The sequence below is a fragment of the Hydractinia symbiolongicarpus genome, chromosome 2 (assembly GCF_029227915.1).
Source record: "Hydractinia symbiolongicarpus strain clone_291-10 chromosome 2, HSymV2.1, whole genome shotgun sequence".
NCBI lineage: Eukaryota > Metazoa > Cnidaria > Hydrozoa > Anthoathecata > Hydractiniidae > Hydractinia > Hydractinia symbiolongicarpus.
The window spans coordinates 31,145,935-31,158,270 of NC_079876.1; the positions used below are offsets into that span (position 1 = coordinate 31,145,935).

General features: G+C 34.3%; 1 protein-coding gene across 1 annotated transcript; it reads left to right on the top strand.

Moving 5' to 3' along the window:
• The first annotated feature begins 277 nt into the window (after nucleotides 1–277).
• Nucleotides 278–2,763, top strand: LOC130630116 (uncharacterized). The gene is made up of 2 exons (XM_057443514.1): nucleotides 278–310; nucleotides 649–2,763. The coding sequence occupies exons 1-2, from the start codon at nucleotides 278–280 to the stop codon at nucleotides 1,387–1,389; spliced, it is 774 nt and encodes a 257-aa protein (XP_057299497.1). The 3' UTR covers nucleotides 1,390–2,763.
• Nucleotides 2,764–12,336: the final 9,573 nt, after the last annotated feature.

Here is a 12,336-nt window from a genome sequence, read left to right on the forward strand (position 1 = left end):
TTAAACGTTGAACAAGATCAAGAACAAGAGCAAAAATAAGAAACTTCTGAAAAACAAGAAATTTCTTAAATATTAACTTAACCTCTCTTTTAGGTTATCATGACAGAGATATTGCATCAACGAGAAACCAGAATGGCGACCACGTGCACATCACCGCCTTTAGTGGTAGTGCAAGTGCCAGAAGTGGGAGAACCTAAGCGAAAAAAGGTTAAAAAAGAGGACGAAAATTCTAAGTAAGAACAAATTCTTTTCTTGATCATGACAATGTAGATTATAGATGTTAGAGGAAAATTTTACGTATGCCAACAGCGTAACTCGTAAATTAACTTATCGTTGCTTCTTTTGAAAATTCAGTTTTTAAAAAACGGAACATTCTTATATAGAGATATTTATTACCCGTCGTAAAAAATTATTGCAGACAATAAAATTACATTTGCATGTCACAAATTAAGCTTTGTTTTCAAATTTTCGTTTTGATAACATTAAAAAATTATTTTAGAAATTCGAATATTTTTTACTAAAAACATTTCCGCTCCCCAGATTTTGGGCGAGCATATTTTACATGTAAAATATAAGATGATGTATTATGTCTCCAATCTTAGCCAATCACGTTGGAGTTGCGTCCTAATGATAATATTTATTCATTAGATTTATGTCTTAGCAGCAGAAGTTGACACGGATGAGTTTTCAATACTGAAAACAATGTTTGGTTTGAAAGAAGATTTAATACAAAACGTTAAGCAGTGCCAATCCAATATTCCAGACCACCAAACCAATATGTACTATGTTAAAAGAATTCTTGAAGACAACCTAGATGGTGAAGAAGATGTACCTGATAAAGATAAACTGGAAGAAGTACTTGAGCGCTCTGGATTTTCAAAAGAGAAAGCTTCGGAACTATCACAATGGCTTCGCAGAATCGACCTGTTCGAAAATCAGAGATTATTCTATTGTGTGGAACGGTATCAAGATTTCTTGAATGATACGTTGCCTACTGATCCATATCCACATCAACCACAAAAGATAGAAGAAAAATTTGAGAAACCGGACAAATATAATACCACAGAACAGCCACGCGAAAATGACGAAGAATATCGTAACATAGTATTCGTAAATGTTCGAAATGAACACAGTAAATTTTTTACGACGAATTTAAGATTTTCGCACATCGCCACTCCATGTGAAGATGGATATTGGTATCACGGTACAAGTCACAAGGCAGCTCAATCTATCTTTGATATGGGGATAGACTTGAGCAAAGGAAAAGAAAAGCAGGATTTCTCTGATGGGTATGGTTTCTACTTGACACCGAATTTCGAAGATGCGAAACATTATGCTCTGAAGTATTGTCATGATGCTGGATCAATTCTGGCTTTCTTTCAAGTTTAATTTTGGCAAACCCGCTTTGCCACCAAGTAATAAACCACCTAAAGATTTATACCTTACAAAAAGACAGAGACGAATGGAGATGTGTTGTGAAGTATAACCGCACTGGAAAAGCCACCACCCGTCCAAAACGCTATAACAAGGCTGATTATGTGTATGGTCCGATGTCCAATTACACAAGAAATCCAAGTCATCCAACTGAACATAATGACTTCAAAACCCCTCAAATGTGCATCAAGAAGGAAGAGTTGGCAATTGCAGTCCGCTATGCGTTAAAGGAAATATATTTTTTTCCATCTAAAGTTAAGAAAAAGTAAAAAATATAAGTGAAGAACTTCCCAGAATTTGGATTACCTATTTAAGTGATTTTAGTCTTTTCTTAGAGTATGGACAGTTTTCAGATCAACTAAAAAATGCTAGAGTGATACCAGTTTTTAAATCAGGATTTCACTAATTATAGACCTATCTCAGTTTTGCCATGCTTTTCGCAAATTCTTGAAAGAATAATGTATAACCGTCTGTACGGCCATTTAGGGCAAAACAATATTTTATATAACAAACAATTCGGTTTTCAAAAAAGTCATTCAGCGGGCCATAGAATTGTTAAGTGAATTATTAGAATCCTTTAATCACAGGTTGTTTACCCTAGGGGTATTCATTGTTCTCACAAAGCCTTTTGATACTGTAAATCATAACATTCTTTTATCTAAACTAAAATCCTACGGTATTCAAGACAACAATTTAAAATTGTTTACAAATTATTTGACTAAACGAAAACAATGCACGGCATTCGACAATACAACGACGCCCTTTCAACTAATAAACGAAAACAATGCACGGCATTCGACAATACAACGACGCCCTTTCAACTAATAAACGAAAACAATGCACGGCATTCGACAATACAACGACGCGCTTTCAACTAATAAACGAAAACAATGCACGGCATTCGACAATACAACGACGCCCTTTCAACTAATAAACGAAAACAATGCACGGCATTCGACAATACAACGACGCCCTTTCAACTAATAAAGTGTTTGTTCCACAAAGATCCATTCTTGGACCTTTACTGTTTTTGATTTACACAAACGACTTACACAATTCTTCCAATATGTTGAAATTTATTCTATTTGCTGACGATACTAATCTTTTTTACTCTCATACTAACATTTAATATCTTTTTCAAACAGTTAATCGAATGGTAAAGCAAATAAACTCACTCAATATAAGTAAAACCAAATACGTATTATTCTAATTCTGTTACAAAACTGATAATACCCACTCTAACTACCTTTGCTAAAAATAATAATGTATGCATAAAGGGATGAGAAACAGTAAGATTCCTTGGCTCAATTTTGGATAACACATACATGCTCTTGAAAATAAAATCTCTAAAAACTTAGGAATATTATATAAGGCCAAACGAAACTTAAATTTCCATTGCTTAAAAAACCTATATTTTTATACACAGCTGCTTAACGTATTGTAATATATCCTGGGCAAGTAACAATGTAAATAATTTAAAAAAGTTGTATAATAAACAAAAACATGCTTGTCGCATAATTTTCGGTTTAGACAGATATGCACCAACACAACACTTATTTCTTCAAATTGGGGCTTTGAACATTTATTAATTACATATGCATCAAGATTTACTTTTCATGTACAAGATGAAACAAAACATAACACCAAAATTGTTTACTAACCAATTTAGTTTAAAACAACATAAATATGATACTAGATTTTCAAAAAATAATTTTCAAGTGCCAAAGATTTAATTTAAAATCTTGCACGTTTTCAATTAGCATAGGGGACCATACCTATGGAATAAATTTTTATCTGATGATATTAAAACAGACTCAACTCTTTTTAAGCAAAATGTAAAAACAAAATTATTAAAGACCGATCTTATAAACATTTGCAAATATTTTTAGATGCACACTCTCACATAGACCTTTGTAAATTCAACTAATCTTTTTATGGAATATATCTCTTCAATAATAGCTGTGTCCCATAACGGAAACACGAAATTTTTAAATGCGCATCATTACCAAATGCGATATATTTCTGTCCACTTTGTTGCAACGGGTTAATTTAAAGGACGAGAGACCCTGTGGGTTTTTCCACGGGCTAACGACTAGTCTCTATAATAATAGCCGTATTTTGTCTGTGTGTCCGCGAAAGCCGTGTCCCGTGGCGGAAGCACAAAATTTTTAAAATGCGCACCAATACCAAATGCGATATATTTTTGGCGACTTTGGTTTTCACTGCTCGCGCGTAGTATACTAATCAGGACGCCTGATTCTTTAAAAAAACAATCCAAGATTTTTGCGACTAGAAAGAATCCAAGATTTTCAGTTAAAAAACAATTCAACATATTTCCGCAGCTAAATAAACGAAGGCCATTTTGATTCTTAAAAAAAACAATCCAAGATTTTCGCGGCTGAATGAACGAAGGCCATTTTGATTTTAAAAATGGTCGTGTATGGTCAAGCTATAAGGTTCGTTTGACTTTTTCATCCTCTGAAAGCTTTATATTTTTGTAATATTTGTTTTCTGTTTGTTTTCAATGTTAGGATAAATATATTCTCATATTTTTAGCCACATACAGATCTTAAACGCACCAGTTCTAGGATGTTTAGCTAGAAATGAAGATTTTGGAGGTTAGCTAGCTTAGCTAGAACCTAACTTATTGTTATTCTGTTTGTTATTAGACCTTTTTATCTTAGCCAACATTCATTTCTATGTTGAGGCTGTGACTATTTAGCTAGCTCCTTAAAAAGTGAAAGTGTAAAATGTAGTTTGATTACAAAAGTGTTCCTAAGCAATAATTCTTATGTTAAATGCAGTTAGCTAGGAAGCATTTATTATTTTCCTGAAAACCTTTTCTGCAAATAAAATGGCTGAACAATTGTTTTAGCTGAACGAGTAACGACAAGCTGTTCCCTGTGTTCTTATGTGAACCAAAGTTGCAGTGAAGTTTTTTTGGAAAAGGGTATTACGCCTTTACGCCTGTTCAACCCTGTTTAACTGTACTAAGCACTTTGCCCACTGTTAACAACGGACTGTTTTTTGAAAAAGGTGTTACGCCTATGCGTAATGTGCGATGTGGTTTATCTGTACTAAGAGGTCAGCCCACTGTGACAATTAGTTTTTGAAGATTCTCTGGGAATCACGTCTGTATGGATATGCAACACTCTTTACTTGGGCTAACCGCTCAGCCCGGTGTTAGCAATGAACTTTTTCTTGTGTTTTTATTTAAATAGAGTCTGCGAGAAAGTTTTTTCTTAAAAGTGTGTTATCCCTATACGCATGTGCAACGCTTTTAACTGTACTAAGCGCTCAGCTCGGTGTCATGATTCATTTTTTTAACTTTCACAAAAACTTATTCCCCAAAATAAAATAATATTGATCGACTGTTTTTGCTATGACAGAGTAACAACGGTTTGTAAACTCTGTTTTTATTTCAGCTATCGTTGCGGGAAAGTGATTTTTTGAAAAATACGTTTCAGTCGCAACACTATAATGGTGTATGCGCTTTACATGATTTATAACAGACTGCATACCTGTACTAAAGCGTTCCACGGCTGTTATTAGGCGCTCCACAGAGTGTTCACTGCCGGCTCACGCCTGGACTTGTGGCTTACCCCGCTGTTTCTTTGCTATTACTTACCATATTGTAACATATGTTTGGCAAAAAAAATGTATAATCATGTTTGTCGCATAACTTTTAGTTTGGACAGACATGCACAAACACAACACTTATTTCTTCAATTTGGGGCTTTGGAACCTCGAACCCAGGGCCTGTAGCGTTTTCTTCATATAAAAAACGCTACAGGCCCTGGGTTCGAGGTTGGGGACGTCTATCAGTTAAATACACATAAAGTTGTCATTTTTATGTATAAGACGAACACCAAAATTGTTTACTACCCAATTTAGTTAGAATATTTCTTTACTATATTTGATATTTTTATCGCTTCAATAATACCCGTATTCTGTTCAAAATGGTTGCGTGCAGCTTTTTTTCAGAAAATTATGGCAGTTACGACTGTGTGTTTTGGTTAATTTTAAAATCACGGCAAAGCCCGAACAAAATGGAAATTTAGCTGGGTGGGGTAACAACAGGCTGTTTCCTATGTTTTTATTTAAACAGAGACAGGGATAAAGGTTTTGAGTATGGACAGTACTTGTACTGAGCGCTCAGCCCGGTGTCACGATTAATTTTTTACACACAAAAAATTATTCCATAAAATAAAGTAATATTGATAGATTGTTTCTGCTATGACATGGTAACAATAGTTGTACTATGTGCGTCACGTGATTAAGACATACGGCATATCCGTACTCAGAGGCCACCTAGATGTGTGGCACAGTTTACTAGTCGTATTAAGCGCTCCACTGGGCGTTAAACACGGGTTCACACATCTACTTGTGCTTTAACCCGGCGTTTTGGCGTCGGGTCCTACGGCTAGTCTCTTTGGATTTATCCACGGGCCATTTAATTTTGTTAAATGTTACTATGCTAATTGCAAAGAATAGTTATGAATAATATTTTTTTTAAATGTTATGATAAACATCAAACAAAATTTAACAAAGTTTTTATTTAAACCAAAGTTAGGATGTAGTTTGGAACAGGGTAATATGCGTATATGGATGGGTCTATTATAGCATTATTAAGTCATTGCATATTGGTTTCACTTCAGCAATAACTTTTAAAGGTAAACCTGCTCCTGGTTTATGAGTGCTGCTACCACTTACTCTGTCCCTCTCAAACGTGCACCAGCTGTCGGCACCTTTAGGACAGTGGCTGTGGTAGTTATGGTCTACAGAAGAAGCTACATGGAACAATGATGCATAAATGTTTTTCCTCATTCCTTCAAGTTCATTTTTGTTTGACCTGATTGCAATCCCATAATAGTTTTGTAATCTGTGTAATCGTAAGATTCGTCAGTTTCCCTTTCCAGCCAAGGCCTTTAACATTTTTTTCAGGTTTCGGAGCCTAGTGCCCACCTGTTTTTGCACATGGCCAACACACTCTAACTTTTGAACTGTGACGTCCTCATATACATTCTTGACAGCACTATATGATTCTTACTATTTCCATCACTGTATAGGTGAACATACCTCATTTGGTGTTTCCCAACAGAACGACTAAAGATTCGCTTGGTACCGGTCATTCCCATTACAGGCGCAGATCCTTGATGGTTGCGGTTACAAACATAAGAAGCTTTCCACTGTGCATATTTGACCGGATCAGATTTCTTTAACGACTGGTGTTTGTTGCATGATTTTCACATTATTATCATGGGTTCAATGTCCAGTACCTTACCATTGTCAATAGAGAGTGTAGCAACAAACGCATTCATTGAGGAATAGCCACTACGTTGCCAGCTACCATCATTTGATGCCCCAATGTCAAGAATTTTTTGCGTATTAGAAGTTTTTTAGTGGAAGTCTGTGGCGGCGTCCTGGAAGGTTTCCTCTACAACCTCTTTTACAAATGGAACTATTGTTGACACAAGTTTATCATAATTCTTTTGAGTCATTGCTTTAGGTATGTCCATTAGGGAACAAAATTTTTCGATGCCACCATATCCTTGTCAACACGATGTCATAGAATAAACAAATCTTTTATTAATGTTGTAACTTTTATTATTGTTTCTAGAATTTTACGTATTGCATTTTCTGTAAAACATAAACAATTCTCTTTACAAGACGGACACACCATGACGTTGAACACATCGGCTAAAATCTTCAAGTCTATAATTCTGTAGCCAGTTAAAGATTTGTTTTTAATATGAGTGGCAATTGTTATTGGTTGTACTTTCTTCGAAGAAGAGCTTACGTTTAGTTTTGGAGAAGATACTTGGTCCGGAGTAACAGTGGTGGGAGAAGATGATACGACTGGAGTAGGGGTTGCTCGTACTGGCTGCTCAACAGTTGATTATGATACAATAAATACATGTTTCTTTTTTTCTGTAATGACTCCTATGTTTTACTGTTCGTACTTTCTGCTTCTGGGTCTCCTTGTTCTTGTGTTCTTCCATGGGTTTTTTTGAAAAGAGCGGTTTTAGATTCTCAAAATTTCGATAGAAGAAAATAATTTAAAATCAGCTTAAGGAGATATGACTGATATTTTTTTCACGAAAAGGTAGGTAAGTTTGGACCAAGCAGCTCTAATGAAAAGTAACTAAAAATGCCAATAGGTTGGCTTTGTACCCCCTACCCCCCGTCTTTCGAATCATTAGCTAGCTAGGTAGTCGGAAGAAGAAAATTCAATTCATAATGATTAACACAACTCTTTCTTTTTAAATTTTATTATACAATTTTTAAATATTTCCTAAAACTCAAGTTGCTTCTTTTTTTGTTGCATTGTGGAAATAAATTTAATTCACCAATGCAAAACTAACAGGGAAAAATACCTCTTTATTCTTTAAGGTATTTGCTCATTTGTGGTTAAAAACTTTTGTACTTTTGCTACTAGCGTCTTTTAACTGATATATGTTCTAAATCCGAACTATTTCATCAAACGGTGCCTTTACCTGGAAGTTCTACTTTGTTTACCTACTTTCGCATGTTTTTAAATTCTTCAACACTCGAACCTAGCAATAAATTTTTAAAGAAGTAAGCTTATGTACGACGTGTGAAGTCACAAATGACCAATTGGATTTTTGTTCGACAATGGTGGCAACCGTTAATGTAATTATTGTTTTTGGGAGATTAAGTTTGGACATAAAAAAGGACATAAAAAAATTTAGAGCTTCATGATTTTCTTTACGATCCTATGTTTTTGCATTGTTCCATGAGCTTACAATAATGTGGTATAGCTAAGTTATGATACGTAAAAACTACTCTTGATGGACCCTTTAAGAATGTGAAACCACATAATACACCTTAATCAAATTTTATGTTTTTTGTAACTTTTGTGTTCAGTATGGTTAGTATGCGTGTCATCTGGCCAAAAAAGCCATAAGTATGAGGGCAACCTTGAGCAAATTGACTTTCCAAATGCAAAACAGTGCTTTCAATTCTGTTGTATTGGCTACAAAAAGTAGTGATCTATATTTTTTGTGGTTAGCCTCATTAATTCCAATAAATTTACTTTGTCAATTTTTTTCCAGGAGGGACAACATAGACAGTTCTAGAGTGTTAAAAAGCTACAGAAACCTTTTAAATTTCTGTTCAATAAGGAACAACTGTTATGTGGGATTGAACCCACATGAATATGAAGTGAACGCTCTACCGACTGAACTACCAATCCCCCGAAGAAGACAACCCTCAAAGTAAACAGAGTTGCATGACTTTATTAATTATATCAAGCATATTGTATCTAGTAAACACTTTTTGAGCACTCTGTCCCAAAAAATGATATATATTTGTATTTTAGAAAATTTGGCTCTAAATGTTTTTCATAACTAGTGCCGTTATTTTTACGCGAAAAAGAAGAACCCACAAGCTGCTTCGTTCGCCTTTTCATCTCCGAAATCTTTAACGCAAAATTCTCTATTATTACCTACATTCCGAGTATCATTTTTCAGTTGAAAGAGTGTACCTGACGAAGCGCATCCCCTTAATTAGTGACATTTTCGCACACTACGGATTGTACAACTCGATGTATTGAATTTCTTTCAAAAAAGGGTTTTAACTTTATAAAAGTATAACTTTGCATGGATTTTTGGCGCTAAAAGCTTCATCAATGTTGGATTTACGTCGGCCACCACTGACAATATTGTGATTATTATCAATATTTAATTTTATAATTCTGTGTAAAAGAGATTTACGAAATTTCTTAGTTATCGTTTTTGTTTAGTTTTGCGCGATCTAAATTTCTTGTACCTTCTGAATAGAAATATTCCGCATATATATATTGCGTTTTTGCGAAAAAATAACTACTTTTGCACAACGAGTTGTTGTTGTTCCGCGGTGAGTTTATTATACAACCTCGTCCCCAGGGTTTTCTACGTCTATGATATTCAGTTTTAGTGTATTCCAAGATATCAGCTGCAGTAAGATGTTAGCTCCTCGCCGTATTATATCAAATGGAAACAAAAAGGACTAGGGTCAACTGTTGGCTAATTTCAATTTTGCTTGCAACTTGCGTAATGGTTTTTTTTTAATTTCTAGTTCACAGTTGTCTTCAATAATCTCTCTCTCTCTCTCTTACCACCAAATGGACCCATCAAACTAAGTAACAAGGTTTAAGACCTAAACTACGGCCAAAAAAACAATGAACAAAGTGGGCATGAGGATGTTAGGGGGTGTCGAAATCTTGCTATTATAGAGTCTCTGGCCCACTAATTTACTTAAAAAAAAAAATTTATAGTCATTTTACTTGATACTAGGCTCTAGAAAAATCAGAATTTCTTTACAACCGTAAAAGATATCTAAAAACGGTTTTTAGAATTGGAATATACAATATATTTTGAGTAAAGAAACACACACAAAAAAAATCACATTTTTATTTTTTTCAGGGGGGTGTTTTACCTTAAGGGTATTGTTATTATGGATGTGTGATGTTGTTTATCTGTACAGTGCTTAGCCCGAATTAGCATTTATTTTAGAACTTTCGTCAGGATTATTGTTGCTCATTCTTTTTTCTAAAAAACGGAGCTTGGTAATAAGGCGACTTGTTTTTGTTTTTTTGCTTAAGCCATTTTTGGGTTATATTTAAAGAAATATTAACCTGCATCATTTTTATAATTGCAAAATAAATTTATCTATAGCTTGAAAACATAATTGCCAATTCCAATCAAAATATATTTAAGAAATTAACAAAAAGTAACAGAACAAAATATGAAATAATAGATTTGAACAGCCATAGTAATTTGGAGGAAAAATGGATTAAATCATCGAAAAAAAAATCTCCTGAAACACCATACATGAGGCCTGAAAAATTATCTGAAACACCATACATAAGCAAAAATTGACTTTAGAAATTTAACGCGGCTTTTTGTGAATTTTATCAACTTTTTTGGCCCTTCTCACGCCGGCCGTAATTACGCCACCCAGCGAAAATTAACACCACTAACGGACGGCGTAAAAAGGGTCGATAAGGTACTATCTTTGGCGCCATGACAGTGTCGATGAGGCCTTTCTGTTCGGCAAATTACTAACTTGTGTGACGTAATTCTGCGGGGATGTAAACAAATGCATTCTGAATGAACGAAGCGAGGGAATGCTTAACTGTGATTGTGTGGAAGTAATTTCATTCGTTTTGAAATAAATATCTTTCACCGAATAACATAATGTTTCACTGTCATAAATATAGTCTCAGAGATTAGGTTATCACTTGAAAAATATTAGTATTACGTTATTTGAATTTAATGTTTTTTCTGTACTTTCCTAGTTTCGAAAACAACAGTTCAAATGATAATGCGTAATGAGTTGTACTGAAAGTTTGTTCGATAATTATGGAAGCCAAGAAGGGCCAACCGAGAAATATTTTTTAGCAGCCAAGAAATCTTTTTTAGCTGCCAAGAAATCTTTTTTAGCTGCCGAGAAATATTTTTTACGTACCGAGAAATATTTTTTAGCTGCCAAGAAATCTTTTATAGCTGCCGAGAAATCTTTTTTAAGTACCGAGAAATATTTTTAACACCCGAGAAATATTTTTTAGCTGCCGAAATATATTTTTTTTTAGCTGCCATAGATAACCGTTAAGGTAATTATCTACTTTGGGGACAAAATATAGACGCAAAAAAATTTATGCCGTGTTGTTTTCGTGATATGTAAAAATGTTTTAAATAAAAAAATTACAAATGTAAGTTTTTAGTTAGTTCTTCTTTAACTGTATTTCTAGCAACTCCAATTTTTCTATGAAAGGTGTGTGATTAGCAAAAATCATATTGTACATCACTAACATACTACCTGGTAGTGAGCTGTTGGGGATGAACAAACGGATGTGCGATGAAAAACAACAATCTGTATTAATTGCTGATGTCAACAATATTTCCAGGATACCTTTCTTGCGAAATTTGTCACATTTTGCAAATCAACGAACGAGCGAGTAAGTAATATAAAGGAAATGTTGTTTTTTTTTACATATGTACATTTTTTTATCCTTTTATAATTTACAATTTTTTATAGCATTATTCAAATGTTTAGTTTCTCAAATTTTTTAATGCCTAAACATACTGTCACTTTTCAGACATGGTACGACCGGCTGGAGGCATTTTTTGATACTCAAGATTAAGAGCCCTCAGCAATTTTTAGGCTTTTTATATTTTGACAATCCGAATTTAAAAAATCCTAACAAGTCCTGAAGATGAGTTTAATTCACGACTTTACATCAATACTTGACTTCTACCTTTTGTAAGATCACTATAATGCTCCAGAAAGACTTCTACAAGCTATTGTCAGGTTTTCATGATCTCGCATTAGAACTTGTTTCTTGCAACTAGGAACACACGTGCCCAAATTCTATACATAGAGGGCATATAAAATGTCGAACAGAATGAACTAGACAAATAAAAAGCAGAAAATAGCGCATTTCAGCTCCACCTGTTTACGATAAACGGACAAACTTTATTTTTGAAGTCTTTTCAGGCAGTATGTCATATTTCGGGTAAAAATCCTGTGCGTCCATTCTCGTCCCCAAAGCTCAAAGAGCTCTGGGGACAAGAATGCGATGCGTCGGGACTTTCCAGTAGAAAAATGCCAACGAATTCCCTATTTACGAGCTTCAGAAATCAAATTCTCCAAAAAACTAATGTTAAATTTCGTTTTCAACTAATGTAAACTTCACTTTGTTATTAAGATTTCTACTAAAACTCTGTTAGTACTTTCATGGAGGTAGAAATAGTACTTTTAAGGATTAACTATTTCTCCATTCTTTAAAGGTGTTTAGTAAAGTGTCATTAAATTTTGCGAGTAGAAATAACGTTTCGCGGGTATTATTTTTATGTTGCGGGAAATTGTGTGAAGAAGTACAAATGAACAAAATTCTAC